This window comes from Schistocerca nitens, chromosome 4, assembly GCF_023898315.1.
Source record: "Schistocerca nitens isolate TAMUIC-IGC-003100 chromosome 4, iqSchNite1.1, whole genome shotgun sequence".
Classification (NCBI taxonomy): Eukaryota; Metazoa; Arthropoda; class Insecta; order Orthoptera; family Acrididae; genus Schistocerca; species Schistocerca nitens.
In genome coordinates, this window is record NC_064617.1 from 878,512,945 (window position 1) to 878,539,206 (window position 26,262).

The 26,262-nt window shown below is 38.8% G+C and overlaps 1 protein-coding gene across 1 annotated transcript in view; it reads right to left on the bottom strand.

Moving 5' to 3' along the window:
• The window catches only part of LOC126253386 (neprilysin-4-like), a 163,266-nt gene that overhangs the window by 68,117 nt on the left and 68,887 nt on the right, over nucleotides 1–26,262 (bottom strand). Inside the window, exons 8-11 of the mRNA XM_049954680.1 lie at nucleotides 24,415–24,528; nucleotides 16,859–17,000; nucleotides 13,299–13,416; nucleotides 6,318–6,414 (exon numbers count right to left, since the gene is read on the bottom strand). Of these exons, the coding sequence (XP_049810637.1) occupies nucleotides 6,318–6,414; nucleotides 13,299–13,416; nucleotides 16,859–17,000; nucleotides 24,415–24,528 (471 nt within the window). The remainder of the gene's footprint in view (nucleotides 1–6,317; nucleotides 6,415–13,298; nucleotides 13,417–16,858; nucleotides 17,001–24,414; nucleotides 24,529–26,262) is intronic.

A 26,262-nucleotide genomic window follows, 5' to 3' on the forward strand; every position in this document is an offset into this window, starting at 1 on the left:
TCGAGAAGCTTGCAAAGAACATTGGTGAGGGTAATGGGGCAATAGCTGTCCAACTCCACAGGGCTCTTGCCCGGTTTCAAAACGGGGATGACAATGCTTTCCCGCCATTGCGACGGAAACTCCCCCTCGACCCAGAGACGGTTGTAAAGGTCGAGGAGGCGTCGCTTGCAGTCCACCGAAAGGTGTTTCAGCATCTGACAGTGGATGCGATCGGGCCCGGGAGCGGTATCAGGGCAAGCGGCAAGGGCACTGTGAAATTCCCAGTCCCTGAATGGAGCATTGTAGGATTCAGAAGTGTGGGTGTGCAAAAGAAAGGCTCCGACGTTCCATCCGCTCTTTAATGGAGCGGAAGGCCTGGGGGTAATTCGCAGAAGCGGAACTCATAGCAAAATGCTCTGCTAAGCAGTTTGCAATGACGTCGGAGTCAGTACAAACTGCTCTATTCAGTGAGAGCGCAGGGACGCTGACAGGGGTCCGATAGCCGTAGACGCGTCGAATCTTGGCCCAGACCTGCGATGGAGTGACATGGAGGCCAATGGTGGACACATACCACTCCCAGCACTCCTTCTTGCCTTGGCGGATAAGGAGGCGGGCCCGCGCACGCAGCCGTTTGAACGCGATAAGGTGGTCTATGGAGGGATGTCGCTTGTGACGGTGGAGCGCCCGCCGGCGATCTTTAATCGCTTCAGCGATCTCAGGCGACCACCAAGGTACAGCCCTCCGCCGAGGGGACCCAGAAGAACGGGGAATGGCAGTTTCGGCGGCAGTAACGATGCCGGTGTTGACCGATTGAACCACCGCATCAATGTCATCAGTAGAGAGAGGCTCAAGAGCGGCAGTGGAGGAGAACAAGTCCCAGTCAGCCTCATTCATAGCCCATCTACTAGGACGCCCAGAAGAGTGACGCTGTGGTAGCGACAGAAATATCGGAAAGTGGTCACTACCACACAGGTCGTCATGCACACTCCATTGGACAGACGGCAAGAGGCTAGGGCTACAGATTGAAAGGTCAATGGCGGAGTATGTGCCATGCGCCACACTGAAGTGTGTGAAGGCACCATCATTTAAGAGCGAGAGATCGAGCTGCGACAATAAATGCTCAACGATGGCGCCTCGACCTGTTGCCACTGACCCAACCCACAGAGGGTTGTGGGCGTTGAAGTCGCCCAATAGCAAGAAAGGTGGCGGCAATTGGGCTACCAGTGCAGCCAGGACATGCTGCGAGACATCACCATCCGGTGGAAGGTAAAGACTGCAGACGGTAACAGCCTGTGGCGTCCACACCCAAACAGCGACAGCCTCTAAAGGTGTTTGGAGAGGGACAGACTCGCTGTGCAGAGTGTGAAGGACATATAGGCAGACGCCACCAGACACCCTTTCATAAGCTGCTCGGTTCTTATAATAACCCCAATAGCCACGGAGGGTGGGGGTTCGCATTGCTGGAAACCAAGTTTCCTGAAGAGCAATGCAGAAGAAAGGGTGAAGGCTGATAAGTTGGTGGAGCTCAGCTAGATGGTGGAAGAAACCGCTGCAGTTCCACTGGAGGATGGTATTGTCCATGGCGGAGAAAGGCGTGACAGGACTGGGAAGGCAGATTACGCCGCTGGGTCACCTGCTGCCTCTGATTGAGCACCTGTGCTATTGCTATCCATGGCGTCTGAGGGACCGGCGAGATCGAGGTCCTCAGTGGACGCCAGAATCTCCACCTCGTCCTCAGACGCAGAGCTGGAAGGTGGCGGTGGGGTGGCTGCCACCGCGAATTCCTTGGGCTTGGAGCTCTTCTTCTTGGATTTCTCACACTGCTCCTTGGGTTTAACTGGCTTCACTGATTCAGTCTCTGGGACTGAGGAGGATCGTGAAGCCCTTCGACCAGCTGATTGCGGGCACTTACGCCACTGTCGGTCGTCAGCCTTCCCACTGGTGGAAACCTGGGAAGGAAGGGACCCAAGGGACCCCTTGTGAGCATGAGAAGCCGAAGAAGTTGGACACTTCTCCGGCTTAGAAGCAGGGACGGACATCCCTGATGGGGGGGATGGTGTTGCCCCTGAGGTAGGTGGCGCAGGAGCAACCCGGTGGGTAGAGCCCCCCACTGGCAATGGGGCAGGAGGAGTTGTACCACTCAGCAATCCGGCTGGAAGTCGCAAAACTGAGGGGGCGAGCACAGGTGTTGTAGCAGCGGCGTAGGATGATGTCATTCTCACGGGATGTAATCGGTCGTATTTCCTTTTGGCCTCAGTATAAGTCAGTCGGTCCAGGGTCTTATATTCCATGATTTTGCATTCTTTCTGGAATATTCTGCAGTCTGGTGAGCAAGGCGAATGGTGCTCCCCGCAGTTGACACAGATGGGAGGCGGGGCACATGGAGTATTGGGATGAGACGGGCGTCCGCAATCTCGACATGTGAGGCTGGAAGTGCAGCGGGAAGACATATGGCCGAACTTCCAGCACTTGAAGCACCGCATCGGGGGAGGAATATAGGGCCTGATGTCACATCGGTAGACCATCACCTTGACCTTTTCCAGTAACGTATCACCCTCGAAGGCCAAGATGAAGGCACCGGTAGCTATCTGATTTTCCTTCGGACCCCGATGAACGCGCCGGACGAAATGTACACCTCTGCGCTCTAAGTTGGCGCGCAGCTCGTCATCAGACTGCAAAAGAAGGTCCTTACGGTAAATAACTCCCTGGACCATATTTAAACTCTTATGCGGTGTGATCGTAACAGCAACATCCCCCAACTTGTCACAAGCAAGTAACCGTCGTGACTGGGCAGAGGATGCCGTTTGTATCAGGACCGATCCAGAGCGCATTTTTGACAAGCCCTCCACCTCCCCAAACTTGTCCTCTAAATGCTCGACGAAGAACTGAGGCTTTGTGGAGAGAAAAGACTCCCCATCAGCTCTCGTACAAACTAAGAATCGGGGCGAATAACTGCTACTGCCATCCTGAGATTTACGTTCCTCCCATGGTGAGGCCAGGGAGGGGAACGTTTTCGGATCATACTTCTGAGCGTTAAATTGAGCCCGAGAACGCTTAGAGACTGCTGGCGGCTGGCCACCAGCGAGAGACGATGTACCACGCTTCATTGCGGGTCATCTGCCCTGATGCCACCTACTCCGACCAAGGGCCCTCCCCACGGGCGCCACCCAGCCACAGCAAAGGTCACCTGGCAGGATGGCCATTGCCGGGAGTCCCAATATCCCAGGAGGTTAGGCATCTACTCCTTGGCATACGTGGGGAGTTAACGGCGCAGGCATCAGTAGAGCGATCCCTGTGTTGTCAGGGGGCTACAACCAAGAGGGTACATGGCGGCCCCACCACAACGGACTGGCTACCGTGCTGGATGTTAGGTGACATGTGGTCCATGGTCGCCGTCAGTGCAGAAAGTGGCCCTGCACATTGCTTGGCAGAAAGGGCATGCAGGAGCGTATCCATGCCCAAGAGATGTAGAGCAGGCAGGACTGCAACGCAACAACGAATAAGCTGGCAAAAGTTCTCAATGCAAGATGGACACAATGCACCAAGTAAGGCGCCCTTCCCCAATCGGCTCGCTCTTCGAAAAAATTTTGAGATATGGAGGTCAAACCCGACAGGGGACCATCACGTAAGGCCGAAACGTTTGAGACTCCTTTTAGTCGCCTCTTACGACAGGCAGGAATACCGCGGGCCTATTCTAACCCCCGAACCCGCAGGGGGGGGGGGGGGGGGGGGGGGAGGATTTATTATTTGAAGTAAGTCACGACTTGTATCAAATGATATGTATCTTTAAATGTAATCTTTGCTTACAAAAAAAAGGACATCACTTATGATGAAGATACCTAATTTTTTGTTAAAAGTATAACTCGTAGATATTTTGTGCAATTTTGCAATACACTGTATGTAAATATGTTGTATGGGGATTTCATATGACCAGTTCATATAAGCATAAGTTTGAAAAAAAAAACATATGTACTGTAGCTTTGATAAGATTTCTTATGTAATATTTTTTTGTGTTGTTGTTGTTGTGGTCTTCAGTCCTGAAACTGGTTTGATGCAGCTCTCCATGCTTTTTGTGTGTAGATTTTAAACCCAATTTGAGGTGTCACTTGCAGTCATTGAATTGCCCAGTTAGCTTTTTGCAATATCTACCTGGTCAATCCAATGAGGAGGTGATGTGACGAAGCAAGCTGGGGTACTTTTACTTCCCCTCTGTTTTGCCATCTTAAAATTCATTTTTTCAGTCTGACTAATTACCATTAACATACATGAGTAGAATCTGTTTTTTCAAAAAAGAAAGGGTTGGCCCGCAGTTTTAAAGAATATAACACAAGATCTAATTTTGTGCTTAGTTTTATGTATGTAATTGATTTCCTAATTTATTTGGACTATTCCTAATTAAAAATTTCATTATACAGTGAAATCAGTGATTGTTTTGTAACTTAAATTTTATTGTTGATGTATAAACAAATATAAATTCAGTACTAATTATAAACATTTGAAGGAACAAATAATAGTATTCTTAAAGAATCTATTTAGCTCTGTTTGATAACCTGTTAGCAAAGCCAGCCCTTAATTAATTCCCAAGTACTTTTCTGTTTTGTCAGAGGTATTGTTTGCATACTTACATTTGTTAATTTCGTGATTTAAACAAACAATAATTCAGCCTAAGCCTTATAGTAGAAGAAACTGTTAAAAGGAATGAATTTTTCAATGTATTCAGTTAGTTTAATCAGTTAAGTTTTAATTGTAACTTCTGTAACTTTAACTTTGAACAGTGTGTAGTTTCAGTACCTATTATTGTGAGGATATATAAAGGCCTGATTTTTGGTCATGAGACAGTCAGTCCACGGCCGAGTTTCAGATGAGATACCTGTGTTGGTTAGAACAACAACAATGCTTCAACTCAACTGTGAAATAATTGTTAACAATTAGGCCATGTGTCAAAATAATGACAGTGTCTGCTCCATATGTACCTTTCTATCCTTCAAGAACTGTGAACTTTGTGGTTAGATTTTTACTGCTCGTAGATGTTCAATAGTAAACTATTGTAGCAATATGTGGAAGTTTGCCTGCAAACTATTAATGAGGCTTATCGAAAGTTAAACAATAGTGCACTGGCCATATAACTGTGAAGACAATCAATGAAGAAATAAAGAAGGCAAACCATCACAATTGGGGTGAAGGATTATGTCAATTGAAGTGGGTGAAGGGAGAAAGGAGGTGGGAGGGTGACTGAAGATTTGGGGGGGGGGGGGGGTTAGAATGGTTTCTGATGGCTGGAAAGGGGGGGCAGTGAGGTAACATGAAAGGAATGTGACACCAGTGACACCAGAGAGGAAAGAGCTAGGACAATTGCAGGATTAAGAGATGTGTCATAAGGACAAGTCTCATCCAAGTAATTCAAAGAAGCTGGTAATGGGGAAAAGGGAGCGGGGGTGCTGATAAGGCCCAGTTGTGAAGTAGGCACCACTGAAGTCAGATATCTTGTGCTCTGCAGCATTTTCTTCCAATGAATAGTCTGCTTTTCTCCCTGGCACAGCACAGTCTGGCAGCAGGCATTCATTTGGTTGGGCAGTTAGTCTGTGCAAATGTTACAGCAGAACCAGATATTATACAACTGATTTCAGAGGTGGCCCTTCCTCATATAGTGCACAGTGTGCCCTGTGACAGGACTGGAACAGGATGTTGTGGGCAGGTGGATTGGCCAGGTCCTGCCCTGTGTCTTTCAGTGAGACATGGCAAGGGGTGGCATGAAGATATTTTTTAGATTTGGTAGGCAGTGAAACATCGCTTTGGAAGATATGGGAAGCATTAGGAACACACTCTCACACCATTCCTCCACATCCTTGTGCAGCAGACACAACTCTCCATGCTTGTGCTGGGGTGAGCTCACCAGTGCCACATTCCCATCCCATTCCCTGGCTGACTCATATTCAGGCTCAGTACTGAGGCAATGTAGCCCTGTGTGTGTGTGTGTGTGTGTGTGTGTGTGTGTGTGTGTGTGTGTGTGTGTGTGTGTGTGTTGTCCAAATGTCCAAAATCTCAGCAATGTTTTCAGTCTTGTTTATGTGTCTGTTGACTGCTCAGTGCCCCAACTACATAGTGAATGTTTACCTTCATTCCTATTATTTTTATTCCATTTGAATTTATTTTATCAGCCAGTACTCAGAATTGTCTTTAAGAGGGTAAAGACTGACCATAACTTTTCTGTGACATTGTGATTACAGCTATCTAACAAAGTACAGAAGACATATAAACTAAATTAAAAAAATAATCACCAAACAAATATGTAATGAGCAAACATTTTACTAGGAAGAAAATTAAAATCACATACTTACACTTTTCTTTGCTTCATCGTCAAAAAATTGTTTTACATATTCATATCCAACAGCGAAATTCAGTGAGCTGCTAGTTGTAAATACACAGTCACGCCACCTGCAAAGGTATATGTATTATTATAATGTAATAAGTAACTGAAGAAAAAAGGTGAGATAGATATGGTATTGCAATCATCAATTAAATAGATTTTTATAGGGCAATTTTGTAAGGAGATGAAGGATAGCAAAGACTAATAGTTAGGCTAAGTTTCTGAATATAGCCCCAAGATGCACTTAGTATTTTTTATTTACTGGATTCCCTCTTTAAATGAACAAGAGCATCATCAGAATATACACTGTACAAGATACAAATTGAGAGAATACAGAGAATTTGCATTGACATTATGTAAAGTGTATTTTATTTCCACTATGGTGACTGACATTTAAAGTTGGCTTAAAGCAGTAAAGATTTAATTGGCTGTACTATAGTACATAAACTTATGCTTAAAGTAAAGTAGTAAATGATGATAATTGATAGTGCCAAAGATTAAACTGACTGTACAACAGTACTTATAATGTCCATGGTATAGTAAAGCTACTGATGAATTAAAGAAGTTTTTAGGACACTTGATTCATGTAAATGTCCTGTTAATGATTATTCCATACTGATATGACCTGCCACCATGGTCCTGTGTAAACAGAGAGATAAGTGCTACAAACATGTTACTCTTGAAAATATGCACACAATATGAAAACGTAGAAGCCATTGATCTGAGTGATATAGGACATAGATTCCACACTAGACATGGACTACACTTAAATGGGCTAGGGAAGCAGCTTGTTGTGGAAAAAATAAACATATGTTTTGTCAAGAAATCGGAGATAAGACATACAGCATCAAAGAAAACAGATAAATCATCACATCTTCTCTGTTCGTCAAAACAGCAATCATCTCCCTGTTATGCAGAAGTGGTGCACAGCACATTGAAAGAAAAGAAGCAGACTCCATCAATGCAGAAGAAGACTCCAGGCTCCCACACAGATGATTTTTAATGGACACATCCTTACCAAGCATGAATGAGGTCAGTGATATAATAAAAATGCCCTTAGGAGTCTCAAATGTTAATCTAAATCCCAGTACTGGTAATCAAATAAATTACAGCAACAAACAAATTCCTGTTTGCCATCAAAATAACAAACAAAGTTTTAGAAGTAGAGATAATTCTAAATACAGAACTTAACATTATTAATGTTCTGTGCATTACAGAACACTGGCTAAATAATTATCAAATTGACTTTTGTTCTATACCAGGATTCACACTAGCGAATTATTTCTGTAGAAACAGCTATAAAATTGAGGGTACCACAATTTTCATCAAGTATGGGCTAAAATATAAATCAGTCAATAAGTTTCAACATCTCAGTGCAGAAAGAGACTTTGAGCTGGCACTCTTTGAAGTCAGTGAGGCAAATACAATTGTAGTATGTATTTATTGCTCCCCAGATGGAAATTTTGACTCATTTCTAAATAAGCTTGAATATGTACTAAACAAAAAATCAATAGTGCTTTGTGGGGAATTGAACACTGATTTTCTTGGAACCAGCAAAAGAAAAGAACTCATGCTCAACCTCACAGATACTTTCAACTTAAAACAGATTATAACAACCCCAACAAGAATCACAAAAACTACTCTACTGCCTTGGATCAGATATTTGTGAATATAAATTGTAGTGCAAAATGTATAAGTACAAGCCTTAATGATCGCAAAGCTTAAGTTGTCACCATTCAAAGTCACTTACTGCCCAGCCAGAACTATAAAAGAACTATAACAGCAAGACAGTTTAATACACACAATATAGAAACATTCAACTCCGTGTTATCAGGAGAAAGGTGGGAAGAAGTGTTGCAAATAGATGACACCAGCAAAAAGTTTGAGAAATTCTCTAGTATCTTCATTGATTACTTTGAAATTGCATTCCCCTCAACACACAAGAAATAAGAGGCACAACTAAAAAAGCAAAGCTATGGATAACTACAGGATCAAAATACCAAATGCAAGGGAAAGAGAATTACTGAAATACAGGAAAAACAATAGCTTACCCCTCTTCTAAACAGTTACATACATTCAAATCTACAGATGAGTGACATGACAGGAAAAAAAGGCCAGTGCTATGTTCATAACAGAATCAGCAAATAAAAGCCAAGCAGTGTGGAAAATCATAAAGAAGGAAGCAAATAAAGTGCCCCATAAAATGGAAAATATCACTCTTAACCATGATTGTCAGTGACAAAACAGATACTAAAAAAAAAAAAGTGCACACATGTTCCTCTTCGATCTACATTGATGGAACAACCCCAGATGAAATCATCAGTGCTGCATCAGCTCATACGAAAATGTCATCAGGGTTTAATGGTATTCCTGATTACATCATAAAGCAATGCATTAAACCATTTCACTTCCTCTTGCAGATATAGTAAATTCATCTTTTCTGACAGGCACATTTCCATACAGTTTAAAAATTGCTAAAGTGGTCCCTATCCATAAGAAAGGAGAGAAAACAAATGTAGAAAACTATAGACCAGCTTTAGTAAAATTGTAGAAAAAGTAAAGTATAATAGGTTAATGAAATTCTAAGAGGAAAAACAAATTCTCACTGATTCTCAGCATGGATTCAGGAAAAATAAATCAACAACCAGTGTAGTCTATGATTTTATAGAAAATGCCCTGCAAGCAATTGACAAAAAACAAAGAGCCACTGGCATTTTTTTAGACTTAAGTAAAGCCTTTGACATACTGGACCACAACATACTGTTGGAGAAGTTCCAAGTGTATGGTATTAGAGGCACTGCACTAAAATGGTTCACTTTTTTACTTGACAAACAGGAAACAAAACATACAAATAAAACAAGAACTAAAGGAAAACACCAGGACATGGTTCTCAGATGCAGAAGTTCTAAATAAAGGAGTCCCTCAGGGATCCATTCTTGGGCCAATCCCCTTTCTCCTGTATATAAACGATCTAGACCTGAACATTGAGTCACAAACAAACACTTTTTTTGCAGATGACACAAGCATCCTAAATACAGGAAATACCCCATGTCAGCAACAGACAACTGTTAATAAGACTACAGAACAGCTAAATAGATGGTTTGAGGGGAATAAACTTATGATAAAAAAAAAAAAAAATTCAAAATTTCTGTTTAAAAGGTGATGCATGCTGCATCAGTGTGACAATAAACTCCAACAAAATTTCATCTTATCCAGAAACAAAGTTTTTAGGCCTATGGCTTCAAAATAAGTTCAAATGGCACACACATAAAAAAATTAATGGAACACAAAATAAAATATGTTACAGTTTGCATTTCCTCTCTGTCAATGCAAGTTATAGCACTGTCCGAACTGCCTACTTTGCCCACTTCCACAGCATCCTACTGTACAGAATTATATTCTGGGGTAATACACCACCTAGTTCAGTCATCTTCTTAACTCAAAAAAGAACCATTAAGAGCAATGCAACATGCTTGACAAACAGATTCTTGCAAACCCCTCTTTCAAAAATAATCAATTCTTCCTCTTCCCTGTATGTATATACTAGGAATCTGTAAATGTATTAGAAAGAATTTAAAATACATAAATGAAAATTTTAATATCCATGAACATGATACAAGACAAAAGGAAAAGTTTCATGTCCAGTCAATAAGGACATCAGCCTATAAAACCTCCACAGTAAGCCACGCTACACAAATTTACAAAAGTCTTCTGCATAAAGTAAAAGACATATCATCATTCTTTCTCTTTTGTAAAACCCTAAGGGCATTTTTATTGGATCATTGCTTCTATTCAGTAAAAATTTCTAGATCATTTAAGATACAAAATAACTTGAAACAAGACAGCGCATCTAGTGCAAGAACCTGTGCGGATAAAGCTAAAATTCATTATTTTAATTACTGTAGTCTTGTGTGCGTGTGTGTTTTCTGTATCCTACAATCTGGAAAGATTTATAGGATGAATCAACAAATCAATATCTGTACATATCTGCTTATCATTCAAATACATCTGCAAAAATTACAATATCTTTGAAAATACATTATAAAAAATACATATTTAAAAAAGCTTTGGAAATATGCACTGACAATTATCATTTTTAAAAATATGTCTGTTAACATAATGTGGCAGGTATTATATTTTGATGAAATGCTGTAGATAAGCAACCAAAATATAATACCTGCCATATTATCATAACATAAATATTTTGAAAATGGTAATTTTGAGTGGATATTTGAAAAATACTTTTTTAAGTTTGTATTTTTTATAATGTATTTTGAAAGATATTGTAATTTTTACAGATGTATGTTGAGAGATAAGCAGATATTTTCAGATATGAGATGTCTATACACACACCCATAAAGGAGATGATTAAAATGTAAATTGTGTATCCTCTAATAGTAAATTATCTTTGGATACTCTGTACTACAACTGTCACAATTAGGCTACTGTTGTTCAGTCAATTTAATCTTTGGTGCTGTCAATGTCATCATTTCCTACTGTACTTTAAAAGTAAGTTTAGGTACTATAGCACAGCCAGTTTAATCTTTACTGCTGTCATCCAACATTAAATGCAATCTTTAGTGCTGTCGGCCAACTTTAAACATAAGTCTCTATACTTAAAATAGAATGTGTACTTCTTGTAACACTGATGTAAGTTCTCTGTATTCCCTCAATTTGTGTGTTTTACTGTATATATTCTGATGATGCTCTTGTTCATTTGAAGAGTGAAACCTGTAAACAAAAAATATTAAGTGTGACCTGTGGCTGCTTTTGAAAACTTTGTTTTAACATTGCTTCCCCTGCTGGCAATATCTGCTCTTGCTAATGGATAGGCAATTGGAGCAGAAATTAAATTATTGAAGGGTTAGAATTCATATGGTTATTATCAAATATCAAGGAGGATACTGAAAATTCATACACAGTACATTATTGGTGTATTTACTGTGATTTACCCACTCATACCGATTTGTATTATCTTTGAGTTGTCATCACCTGTCACAAATTATCAGTGTGCTTAAAACACTTTCAATTGCAAGATGAGGGAAGTGTTTTTCAGTCTTCAATGGCTTACCTGAAGATGACTGGCAGGTGCCCAGTCAAAATATTATAGAGTGTAGTGAACAATGACCAGCTGCAAGCTCAAAACTACAGGTGGGTCCCCCTCACCCTGAAGTCTGAGTGACTGGCTTTCCTTTTTAACCTTTTCTGTAACAATCCCCTCTCCTCACCAAGGAAAGAACTACTCACTCCAAAAGTTAGAATAATGCCATTGCTTTTATATGTGTCTATCAGAAATGCTAAACATTTTGTTTCTTGAAGGTAAATGCTGGCCAACTAGCCTGTCTCATAATTTATTAGTGTTCTCAGTCAAATTCTCCTTTTATATAAGAAACTATCAGCCTTGATTGTGCAATCCAGGCTGATAGTTTCTTATATTTCAGATTCTCATGATTGCTGACTGGGCTGAAATATTGAAAGTACTAAAATTTTCCTTTGATATAATTTTTAATTTCTGTGTGTTCTGCCCTGTTTTAGATGTTTCTACATCACTTGCTGATAAGTAAATGCTTCATTGTCACAAATACTGCTATCTCCCCATCATGTGAACAAACCTGAATGAACTGTGATGAAAGGGAAACTTTTCATAACTGATGTTGTCCTGCCTTTTGTTTTCACTTAAATAGCACAAGTTTTCTCAGATGAATAACTAAGGTCGCACACACATGTGGATAAGTTAACTAAAGAACTGTTCTTTTCCCATATTGCTTAAAAATATCTCTCACAGTGTTGCCCTGTGGATGAGATTGCAAAAGCCTCTTCAGTGATATTGAGATTCTTACACTTATGTGCCGATACATGTAATCCATAATGATATTTAGGGTGGTTAATGATAAGACTGAATTTATAATCAACAGTGAAATTCACAACCACTATATTAGAAGAAAAAATAATTCCCATGCAGACATGCCTAAGCTTCAAAATGAAGTTTTATATTCAAATGCAAGACATCAGGTGGGAAATTTTAAATCCCCAGATAATTGAAAAAAAAGTAAAAGGTTACCTAATTAGTGACTCCTTCTATAATTTATCATAATATGTGGATTCTGTAATGTAAATTCTGGTTGACTTTAATTTTCACACTATACCTACTTTAATAATACCAATTATGTAGACAGCTGTGTAAAGTTATATACACACTAAGAACAACAATACACTTAGCTTGAAACAGCAGATAAAAACAGAAGGTGTGCAGTGTAAAATCCTGGGAGACCAGTGGAGATTTTACCCTCTTCCTTCCCTTCCCATCACCCACAACAACATCTGCTCAACACTGCATTCATCACTCTCATCCACGTGACACAGATACACTCCTACACTTCATAACTTGTCGGAGGAAGGCAAAGGCATCTCTGCTAGGACCTTGCCTAGAATGGTGATGTAGGAGTCCTGTGTCTGGCCCCCTATGCTCATTTCCTTGAGTATGTGACTACTTTGACTTTGACCTTTACTCCTGTTGTTACACATTCTTCTACGATAGGAAACTTTAAGATGTCATTAATTTCTGTGATGAATAAAGAGCTGGAAACATTAAGAACTACAAATCAGTGAAAGAATCAAGATTTTGTGCCTCACAGTATCAAGATTCGACAGTGAAACTGCTCACACTTGTACCCATCATCAAAATCAGTCCTCTCTCTCAAAGCCAAGCTTTAGTTCAAAACCTTCAACAGAATACTTATGAACTTACTTATTTGCAGCTCATTATTTATCCACACCTCATGATAGCATACAGTCCCTTTTTCTAGGAAATTCTATAAGTAAATAAAGGTCAAATGTTTACAAGTCTAATGTCAATTAATCTGAGAGATGCTTATATTATATCACCAGAATAAAAAAACTGACACTGAAATTTACTTTAATATTATGATATAAAACAAAAATTAGCTTTTACCTTGGCTGATCTTCTTTTGTTCCACTGAGAACTTTTTCGAACAGAAAAGCAAGCTCACGCATTTTCTGTGTTGTGTCCCTGCTGACTGTCTTCACCAGTCGCCAGTTCAGGTAATTAGCTGCAAAAGAATGAATGTATGTTATGTATCTATATTACCTATTGTAAACGACAGGCTATCACATAGTGACATATTAATCTTACTGCTCAGTTATGACAAAGTGAGATACCCTGATATACATTAAACAGATGACAGGTGTTTGCTTCTCAACAGTGAAAGTTATTATTGGTGATTAGTTACGAATGCAATGTTTATTCTCAAACTATTATCTGAGTCTTATTCATATGAATAAGCCCAGAGTTATTAATAGACCAGAAAAGACTGTTGTCAGATTGCTAAGTGCAAACCAGCACGTAAGCTAAATATATGAGTTGTATAAATATTAGGTGTTTTATTAAATTACTTATAACTATTCACATGATTAAACCTCAGGTAATGGTTTAAAAATGAACATTTCATTCAACAGTATTCATCAATAAATTTGAGTGTGAACACAACTACAACAGAAAATAAAAACAGTGAAATCAAAAAAACTGACTGATTCTTCCACCAATGCCGTGCTAGAATTTTCTAAGTAACCAGTTTCCTTATGATCAACTATTGTTGGCTGATAAAAGCCCGTATGCCAGAAAATGCATCAAACATAAACAGAGTGTTGTAAATGTACAATTCTAGTGAATAAAATATAAGTCATGTTAAAAATAGGCAAATACAATTAAAGAATTAAATTTTTTTACATAATCAAATAATAAGAGGAAATAATATTTGGAATGTGAAATATCAACTTACTCGAACTGCACAGATTTAGAGAAAAACACATAAAAATACAACTGCTCGTCACATAGAGGAGGGTCCCACAGCACACAAAAATGACGGTGGCTGTGTGTGTGTGTGTGTGTGTGTGTGTGTGTGTGTGTGTGTGTACTTCATATTGTTATTAATATGGTAGATGTATGCTCAAAAATATATTTGGGACAAACTACAAGGAAAGAATTAAGATTAAGCATAACCAATTTGGTATCCTGTAATCCTATAAGTCAGTGAAATATAAGTTCTGAGCAAAAATTCGAAAGAAAACCTGAAGAAGTAGAGCTGATGTTTCTGTAATATGTGCTAGATGTACATTTAAAAGACAAAACTCAAAGTGTCAACACATGGAAATCACTTGGATTTACAAACAGTCTTCCAGAAAATGTGAAAGTGTGTCAACAAAAATAAATGGCCTCTAATGAGAACTCCATCAGGGATTCCATCATTGAAAGCTTTCTGATACTCACCAACAGGGTGACAAGATTTGAGATGACCCACAAAATGGAGGAGCAATGTGCAGAAATATGAAACAGAATATTTGTCAGTGAATGATGTAAAATCGTAAAAAGAGTCTGTGAGCTGCACTAGATAATGCAATACTTGATCTTGACCATGCATGTGCCAAGGTGAGCTCACTGGAGCCATGTTCCTATCCATTTCCCCTTTCTTCAGTTGTCCATGCCTGCATTCCCCTCCCCCACCCCCCAACCCTTCCCTAACTCCGTTCTCCTCTCCCCCACACTACATGATACAATAGCTATTTCTGAAGGAAGATATTGTTCAAAACTCAGCAACATTTTCAATCCTGATTTACAAGCTTTTAAGTTTGCAGCTGACATATCTCTTTGCACAATATTTCAAAAACTTCCTTCATTGTCCTCATCAGGTGCTGAGCTAAGATTTTGTTGCTCACTGTTTAGACTCCAGACAAACTGTGAATGGTACACACTGCACATTACCCTTTGTGATTGTTTCCCAGTACAGGTAACTAACAGGATAGTCTATGGAAATTCAAAACCAATGGAAAGCATATGCAAATAAGTGAAAACTTATAAGTAACAAGAATTCTATCAGACAACACCTTTTACTAAAAATGTCTTAATAGGTACTCATCTATGACCAGAGAGAGATTACTGAGATGCTTTATGACACTATTTAAAGAAACTGAATACCAGATCCCACTCTTAACATCAACCAATGCCTCTGTCCATATTGATAAAATTATTCATCCCATTAATTTATATTTCCATCTCTATTACACTGTGTCAAAAATTTGTTGCCTCTGCTACAATGCTGGTATCTTCATATTTCATCCCTGTTCACAGGTGGAGTGTTTTGTTTACTGCTTGAGTGGGTGTAAAACTTGTGTTTTTCACATCTTTGTTCAACAGTTACACATTAGCAACAAAATCTGCACTAAACAGCTGACAATGACAATTCAGGAATCACTTGAAATATTGTGTAAATACACAATGACAACTATGGTACCATCCCAAAAACGTGTATAAACCAGCTGTTTCACCAAAATAGCCTAAACTATCATTTCTAATCTTGTTTATGCATCTTTCAGCTGTTCAGTGCCTCAACTATGAGGTGCATGGTTATCATTAAATACTCCTTCCATTATTTGTATTACACATAGAAATTTCTAATATCATATTAACACCATTAAAAAGTGTGGCCTCCCTTGTGATATTGGAAATTTTATGGAAACACCCTTCACAACTGTTCCCTCTCTTTTAGCAAGTAGACATAAAAGCAGTGATCCTGAGATAAGACAGAGACTCATCTTTGAATGAAAAGTGATCTAAGATGTTTCATGAATATTTTCCCATTTATTTGGTAAAAGTTAATGAGATTAATATTATGGGATATGCTGCAAACAAGTGATGCCGGCAAAGTCATACTACATAGAAATTTTGACTGATTAGTAGTAATAATAATAATAATAATAATAATAATATATGTCTTACAGTTAATATACAGTATAAGGGGCAGTCAAATGGAAACTGAACACCTGTCACAATGGAATGGACTGGTTCCACTAAAAAATAATCACCACACACATTAAGACATTTATCCCTTTGGGAAATGAGATGATAATTCCTATTTCTTAGAATAGAGTTGGCCCCTTATGGATCCAAAACTGTACCCACCTCCTCATGTGACTGAAACAGACATCCATGCTTGTCTTTCTTGAAGTCAATGAAGATGTGCAAACCACGTGGTGAAAGATATCAATTTGTATGGAGGATGTTGCAGTGTTCCGCAACCAAATTGCTGAAGCATAGCTTCATCCAAATGGCAGCATACAGGCGGGAATTATCATGCAGCAGGATGATTCCATGTGACAGCATTCCTGGGAGTTTTGACTTCATGGCATGTCATAACACACAGTTCAAATGGCAGGTGTCCCCATTGTTGTTACATTTCAATACTGTTACCACTGAAGAAAGATATGCATGGATGTCGGTTCCAGTCAGACGAGGTGCTGCAAGAGTGTGAGTGGTTGTGGATCCATCAGCAGCTAACTGCATTCTATGAAACAGGAATTGATCATCTCATCTCATAGTGGGATAAATGTTTCAACGTGTGTTGAATAGAACCATTCCATGGTTCCATTGTGGTAGGTGTTCGATTTTCATTTGACTACCACTCATAGATCATGAGTGTTGTGACAACATTTACTCACCAATCACCCTTACAGGTGTGTTATCAAGAAGTTCCACTAGCTTGAATAAATAGTCCATCTCCTTAACCACAACTGTCTCATCATAACCTATCTTCACATCAATGTCATCAAATAAATCTTCCATGAGCTGCAACCACTGGATCTGGAACCATGAGGAATCTTGACTAAAAGCATGAACCAAATTTGAAATCCTTTCCAATACACAGTGACAATTAACTTTTATATTTACAGTTTACAAGAAACACAGACATTTTCATATAAATTGGATCCCATCCATCCAAAATATAGAAGTTAAGAGATGAATGTGCACATTATGCCTTGTCAACCATATGCTGAAATTCAAACAACAAGAGCAGGATTGAAAGAATACATATAAGGAAAACACACAAAATCTCAAGAACAGTGAAAACAGAAAAAAAGAAAGTAATAATGTGCATTTATTCTGGAATAGAACAGGACACTCCAAACTGTGAATTAGATATGGTGCAGAAAGTAATCAAAAATTCCATAATTACTGATTATTAACACTCAGTTGCAGCTATGTTTAGTATAAATATGAAATACAGGGCTTGAAAAAAAATCTCAAATGTAAAAGCCACTGAAACCTGACAAAAGAAAGAATAAAGATCTGAATGTTTGGGTGATGGAGATTGGAGAAAGAAAAGTACAAGTATATGAAATAATTAAGTAAATCAACACAAATAAATGCAGACACTGATAGAAAGCAGAAGACCGACAGCGCATAATTTTAAATGAGCAAAATGAAACTATGGAAGGGAAATGAGTAAAAGGAAGGCAGAAGAAAACAAGAGAAATATGTACATAGTACAGTCTTACACTGAGATCTGTGACTCAGGCATTTTGCCAATCATATAAGTCATATGCTGAAAAGTGACTGAAAATAGCCAGATGTAAAATCATTCCCATACCAACAGGCACATTTACATCTGTACTCCACAAGTCTCATTATCATGTGGTGCAATGGGTACTTCAAACATCATTCCTCTTCCTTTAATATTTCATTTATGAATGGCATGCAGGAAGAATGGCTAACAGTGAGCCTCTGTATCAGCTTGAATTTATCCAATTTTAACATCATGATCATTTTATGGTATACAAGTACATGTTGGAAAGAAATATTGCTTGTGTCTTTAGAAACGTAATTTCTTGGAACTTTAACAGTAAAACAGTGCTTTTTTAGATCTTCTCAATCTCTTTCACTAGTTCCAAATGATAAGGGTCCCAGACTTGTGAACAATACTCAAAAACAACCAAACAAAGGTTTTGTAAGTTGCTTGCTTTAAGGATGAATTACATTCTCTTCGGAGTCTTCCAATGAATCTCAGCCTGGCATATGCCTACCCTAGAGCTAGCTTTACATAGCTGTTCCACTGTAGGTTGCCCTGGACACATACTCTGAGACAGTTAATGGTTGTGACTGTTTCCAGTGCATCACTACAAATTGTATAATCAAACAATAATGGAGTGTTTATACATATTGTAAACTGCAACAGACTTATAACACTCCCTCAGGTATACCTAAAGCTACTTTCACATCTGACAGTTTTTCCCTGTTAACAATGACCCATTCTCAAGTGTTCTCAGCATAGTTCATTATTGATGCACCTCTCAGCATACAGCCAAGTTGTCAATTCCATTTTGCCACACAATATTTTGAAGACCTACCCAGTTGTCTTCTTTAGATGCTGTGGGCAGTGTTACTACACGTATTCACTTCCTACACTCCAGCCAGACTTTAAACTGTTGTTGGTGCTGCATGCTGTTTATAGCTGGGTTTGACTCCTAGCATGCACCACATCCTTTGAACTTGATTTATTTCTCAGAGTCCTCACTGTTACCCATTGAAAATCAAATTCTCTTGGTGTTTTTCTCCTCTAATAGATGAGATGGGCAGATGAGAACTTAATAAATTGAGTGCCATATCCTAAGCCTTCCCTAACTTGAAACTCCTGCTCTGGTTTAGTACAATGGTGAATCAAACACAAGCTCGAATTATTGTTTTACATGCCTGTTTGTAAATGGAGAGCAGCACAATCTAAGCTAATTGTTGCTTTTTTTCTAGTGATTGTTCTCCATAGGTAGAGTGATGTACCATTTTTTTTAGTCAGAATCACAATGTCAGAGCAAGATATACTGCTATCTGTTGTAGAACACATTGTAATGGAATCTCCCACAACAGAGGGTGTGAAATCATCTGAAATTTTGAAAATACTTGCAGCACAGTTCAGGGACAACATCCTAGAAATCACTCAAACAGTTTTTATGAGGACAAGAAACAGTTGAGAAAGCTCACTGTTGTCATTCGAAGACCAGCATCACTGAGGAGAATATTCACTTGTTAGTCAGCTTATTGAAGGTGACTGCCAAAATAACAATTGACGAAATTATTACTAAGGTTGGCATAAGCTATGGTACTCTTCATATGATCTTTATTGAAAACCTTGGATTTCGGAAAGCATCCGCAAGTGGGTGCCTTGTCTTCTCACTACAGAGCAGAAATTTCATTCTCTTAGAGAGTGCAAATGGCTACTAACACACTACCAAACTGAAGCAGAACAGTTCTTGCCCTGGATTATTACCTGCGATGAAACATAGGTGCACCATTACATCCCAGAACTGAAAAAAAGGGAGCACAGAATGGCACAAAAGGACGAATCTGCACCTGTTAATGCCAAAAACCATCTCTCTGCAGGAAGGTTCTTGCAATAGCCTGTCTTGATTTTGGAGGAGTTTTTCTCATTGATTCTCTTCACAAATGTCATACTCTGAATACTGCACACTACTGCCAACTTTTGGACCAAACAAAACTTCCACATATCAGAAAAGGCACACATTTCCAGTCTATGATTGCGCTTTATGACAATGCTTGACCCCACAAAGTTGCCTGAACTCAACAAAAAAAAGCAAGAATTATAACATCCTTTCTACAGTCCAGACTTATAGCCCTGTGATTTTCATTTGTCTGGACCTCTTAAAGGAAGCCATTGGAGGCCACCCACAGATTTGATGAAGATGGTGCTGTTGAACGGTTCGTGTGCATCTGGCTGGTGTCACAGGCATGTTCATTATATGAAAATGATATCAAGAAACTGCCTTTCTGCTAAGAAAAATACATTTCCCATTCAGGAAACTGAATAGAAAAAATAAGTTTGTGTGGATGAATTTTTCCAAAGGCGAAATTAAAAAATAAAATAAAATGAGATAAAAATGAATCTGGTTTATATTTCTTTCACCCTCATAGGTTTCTTAAATGTTTATTTCAATCAACTACTTAATTATACTGTCCTAGAAACTTGACATGTGCACCATGGTACTGGTCTCACTGTACTTTGTTTTGTTATTATACTTGAGGCAGTGGTCAGCGGCAGCTAATTAGCATGGTTGTTTTAGTCCAGTGTGTTCCTGAAGTTCCTTTTGTCCTCCATGACTGTTATAATAATGTGCCCCACAAGACATTCCTGTCACTTGAAATACAATATACACCTGGATTTCAGAGGCCTAGATTATCTTTGATGGAGTCCAGACAGCGAGTACACATATTAACCCTGCCAGCAGCACTTGAAGAAGATAACTGGGTCAGTTGTCAAAATACCGTGCATAAAATGGAATCATCAACTCATCTTTATATCTGAAAGTAAATCATTAGTGTTCAATCATATATGATATTAAGTCCTGAATCCTGTAGCAATGTTAGCACAATAGACTGTAAGCTCATATTTAGTTCAACTGACAACACTGCACAACTATCTTGTATAATTCTCAGGTGTCCATCTATGTCTCATCCTAATTTCTCTATGGTATTTCAGCAAAGTCTCATTGCAGACTTCAAAGTCCCTAATGTCAGTCATCAGGGATCACCTGAAGATGAAAATGAGTCTGTTTGCCAAAATATCATGGAGTAATTACAATGTGACCCAAACAGAGATCCAAGAATTCTACAAGTTAGAAACATGCTGCAAAAAAATAAGACCACATAATTGCACAACTGTACTGAATGCCTTCTGGGATTCAAAGAACATGACATAAGTTGGCCTCTGCTATCTTATGTTTCCTGGATCTCAAGGTCAGACAGAGGGAACTGAGTTTTGCAAGTTCATTGTTTGCAGGATCAATGTTGATTCCTACAGAGATTTTTTGGCTCCAAAATGGTCATAATACATATTCGCGTTACATAAGTCTAAAGCAGTTTGTCATAATTGATATACGCCCGAAGTCATGAGCATCTGTCCAACCATAGTTCTTGGAAACGATAATGGCCTGTAGCTTTTTCCAATTCTTTGTAATGTTTTGCTGCCCCAGGAAGCTATGATAAACTGCCAGTAGAAAGGATGCAATTTATTTTGGACAATCTGTTTGCATTATATGTCAGTGATCTATTGGATGTCATCAAAAGCTCAATGAGGTTGTTTACAGATGATGCTTTTGCTTATATCAAGCTGCAATACCAGAATATTGTAGCAAAATGCATGAATATCTCTTGATGCAAAATGCAGCAATATCTGCAGAGGATCAGCAGCTATATCAGTACAGGAAGTTGACCCCCTATGTACATAAGTACAGAAGATGCGAGACTGAAATTTATTGGAAGACTGCTTAGGAAATGTAACTCATCCATCAAAGAAGTTGCTAAAAACACACACATTTGACTGATTCTTGAGTACTGATCCTCATTTAGTGAACATGGGAGTGTTACAGAGATGTTCATCAAATACCAGGCACTAGAAGAGAGGCTACCTCACAGAGAAGATTACTATTAAAATTCTGAGGTCATATAGTCCAAGAAGAGGCAGGAAACATGATACTTCCTCCCACATCAATTTCATGAAATGACAACTTCAAGAAAATCAGAGAAATTAGAATTCATATAGAGGCTTACCAACAGTTCTTCTAGCCAGGAATGGAACTGGAAAGCAAAGACGTGATAAGGACACCAGAAGAAAGTGGCTTGCAAAGTACAGATGCAGATTTTGATGTATCGAAAAGTGCAGGTATTCCATCAAGTCTAGGTCTCTCGCTTCTGTTGACCAATTGTCATTAATTTGCTATTCTACAATTGCTTATCTCAATAACTGTTGTTTTTAGCATTTTTATGATGACCAAAACTTCCTCAGTGAAACAATTTTTTAAAGACAGCCTTCTCTGTGTCATCCTATATTTTTATCCTAAAAAGATTATTGAGTGACTGAATAAACAACCTGGAGTAGTTTGTGCACATTATATGAGACTAAAACCTATTATGATGTTTTGTTATATCAGTATGTAGAATTTTACATTTGAATTTATTGTGGACTTGTCATACTATTTCCTTTAAGCTCACTGTGGCTTAGTTCAGCATTTGGCTTCATTTAAATCTGTGATGTTGGTCTTAAAGTAAGTTTATTCCGTCAACTTCAGATCATCAGTAATCACAGCAGCTGTTGATACACTTCCCTGCCTCATTCATTCTAACAATGTGAATGGCCTTGTTGTAAACCTGCCAGTGAACATACCCATCGTAGAAGAATCTGTGAAACCAGTACAAGGGTGATCTGCCACAGTGTACAGGCATTGATCATTCAAAGAACAAACTTACTGGCCCAAACTGCCGGAGTTGGCAATTATGTGTGTGTGAGGCGTTCTTGCTTTTGTGAATAAATGGTGTGTGTTTCTCTTTTTCTGATGAAGGCTGTGGCCAAAAGTTTCATGTAAGTGTCTTTTTAACTGTGCCTGTTTGCAACTTTATGTGTCATCTTTATTGTAACTAGCCATCTATCTTTTCCTACATTGTTAAACTTTCTCCAGTTATGTGTAAAGAATGAACTTTCATTGGCAAATATCTTTAATATAACAGTCAGCATTTCTTTGCTAAACATATCCCGCAACCTAATGCAGTGTTTCTGTCCTTCCATCTTGCAGTCTACCTACTCTTAACTTCATTGATTTCTTCTCCTATTGCTCTTCTTAGGTATCTTTCATTTCTTTCTACTCTTCCCCATTTTTTGCTTGCATGCTGGAGCTTCTCTCTGCATTTAACAAGCATTTCCTGCCCCTCCCCCTTTTATAAATACACTGTTATTGTTATTCAAGATTTATATGTATTTAATCCATTTCCTCTGTGTTTTCTCTGTCCTTTCCTGTGTCTGCTTTATTTACCTTTTGTTTCCATCTGCTCTCTGAGGTATATTTCAATTTTTACTTTTCACCTTTGATATATCAGTTGCCTGCACTTCACTGTTAGTCCCTTTCAATTTGACGTTCAGAATCCTAAAAAACATACTTTTATGTCTAACTCCTCTTTAAAAATGTATGTTGCTCTTAATCTTACCACCAAAGTTAAGTGGTGTCAGATTTGGCTAGCCCTTGGATGGGTGACTGTTCTCATCTCCTGAACACTGTTGGCAAGCAAGTAGCAGCTCTGGTCATGAAAACTGAAAATGGCTGGGAGAGCAGTGTGCTGACCACATACCCCTTCAAATGTGCATCCAGTGACACCTATTGGCTTAGGATGACACAGCAGTCAGTTGGTATTGTTCGGCCGTTTAAGGCCTTTTATGGACAGAGTCTTGATCTTACATTTAGAGTCATATTTCTCACCCTCCTGTACCTGATGTTATTCTCTTTAATCTGGCCTGTTGCTGTTTCATTTCTCTTGGTGAAGAAACTACAACAGAGCTGGAAAAGTTAGAAATCTGATGTTTAGTTTTCGTCTACAAGTCTACTCCATTAGTTCCAAATTTTGAAGTTGATAGGTAACTGGCCAAATTTTGTGATTAGCCTAAAACTCTGCTTTTTGTGACATTATGCAAAGTTGATCAGAAAACAGTATCTTTTCTGCAAAACTCACAGTGGAACACTATGATAAATTTGAGAGTTATAATAGCGCACATTCTGTCGGAACAGGACTCACAACATGAACTTTGTCTTTTGTGAGCATTGCTCTTACTGACTGAAGTACCCAAGTATGACTCACAATCCACCCTCGTCACTTCAGTTCTGCCCATACCTCTTTCTGACTATCCAAACTTCTCAGAAGTTCTCCTGCTTATCTCACTGGATCAGAGAAACAATGATGTTTCTACAGTCATGAAATACATGACTATTTTGCAATTAGTTTCCTCATTTCCACACCCTCTGTGGGACTCCTGAAGGTCAAAACCATTTTTTCCCAACTGTTTAATTTACTGGAACAAGTTGAACTTTTACTTCAAGGTTTATTGTGGGTTATAAGCCAGTTTCAGTCCGCAGCCATTTTCAGATGTAGATGTAGATTGGAGGCACATCACTGATGTACATCTGCATTTGAAAATGGCTGCAGATCAAAACTGACCAGTTGTACACAGTAAATGTTCAAGTAAAGGTTAGCTTGGTACAATAAATTGTATGGTTTATGGTGAGATAATGGTTTTTACCGTCAGCAATATGTTTTTTCAATTCTTTTCTGTGCTAATGTGATGTTTGGTTAACTGAAACAAGATATAAATGTGAATTTCACTGCATCCATTTGTGATGGAATAACTTATATATTTCTAGATAAAAAAAATTAAAAAAATACCAACCCGTGAATGAGTATTTATTGCTTCACTGTTGTCAGTCCATTTTTGTAACTCCCTTAGCGTCATTGCATTATACATCCTATAGGCATTACGGCGCATTTCATTAGGTGACATCAACTAGAAAGAAAAAAATAAAGTTTATCTTACCAAACACAATGAAAAAGTTTGCCAAATGCATGGGACATTCTATTTCAGAAATCGTTGGGTGACAGGTAATGCCTAAAATTTGGTATTCTCAGTACACTCTTGACATTGTGGATCTCAGAATTTTGAAATCCCCAATTATTTCTGAAATGGAATGTCCCATGCATCTAGATTCAACTACACTTCTCCCTTCTATCTCTCATAAGCTTTCAGCCACAGTGCTTGTCAGGAAGAGAAAGAGAAACACACACCATTCATTCACATAATCAAGCACACCTTAGGCACACATGACCAGCAGCCCGGGCCAGTCATGTGTACGTGGGGTGTATTTGCTTGTGTGAATGAATTGTGTGTGTTTCTCTTTTTTTTCTGATGAAGGCTGTGGCAAAAAGCTTATGTGTAAGTGTCTTTTATTTGTGCCTACCTGCAAATTAACATATCATTTTAATGGTAGGTAGCAAACTATCTTTTTCCTCATTGTTGGTATTCCAAGCTGGAGTTTCCATTGTTTGATACTACTGCCATCTATACATGTGCATATCAGTATCTCCTGACTTTTATCAGATCAATGTATCAGTCAGACCAAGACAAATTTTACATATGGGGAAGTATTTATCGATAAAAGACAACAGCTACTGAGGGAAACACAATAGACCCATACCATTTGAAACTCCCCTTATCCACAGTTACATTAAATTAAGCAGATAAGGTCAAGAAGGACGATTAATCCCCAGTATTCCACACATGGTAGGGATGCCCTCTAACTGGAGACACCCCTTTCCAAGACTCAGAAGGAGAAATATGCCAAAAAGTTCCTTAAATGGGCTGAGTGGTTGCTTGAGCAGGGTAGAAGGGAGAGAAAAGTCTTGAAGCCATCAGTCTACAGCAGGCTGTACAGAGCATGCCCTGCCATTGATCTGCTGGCAGCTCAACCCTCAACATTTGTTCTTGTAATTTCCCCTTCCCCAACACTCATTCGCTACCAGAAAGGAGAGGGTAGGTCCTTGTAAAACTTAGTTCTTTTGAGCCATGCCAGTCCCGCTGGCATTGGGAACAGCAGAATCCCAATTAGGAATAATAATTTGCTTCATGGTACATTAACTGAACTTCCTCCATAACAATGCAGTCGCATTTGTAGGAGTTGCATGTGGGCCTGCAGAGAATGACATTGTTGAGTCGCAATGTTTTGTGTATTCTGCAGTAAATACTCTGCATTAGTGAGCTTTGCCAGCCTACTTATTAGTGCATTGAACTTTTTATGATGAAAGTAACAATTTTACATATTTATGTGCACGTGTAATCAATTACTTCACAGTCATTGGTCAGTAACAACATAAGACAAGTTTATACAGTAATATTTTTTTGCATAGAAACATTTTTGTTTTTCTCTTCACTGACATTATTGCAAAGATTCACTGTCCCCACTTGGGGAAGTGTCTGAAATTAAACCTAGAATGGGCAAAACAGCACCAAGGAGGAAGCATAAATTACATGACAAGAAATTGCAGTTTCAGGGTATCTGGACCATAAACTACTTCTGTTTTTACCCTTCTTTGATGGTTGAATAACATTGTTCATCTTATCTGCAAAAGTGTTGTAGCTGTGCTAAAGGAATACAGCTTAAGGAGAGACTGCGGAAGTCTACATACTACATTTTTTGAATTGCTGGAAGAACTACAAAAAATCTGTTTGGAGAATTAAGGAATC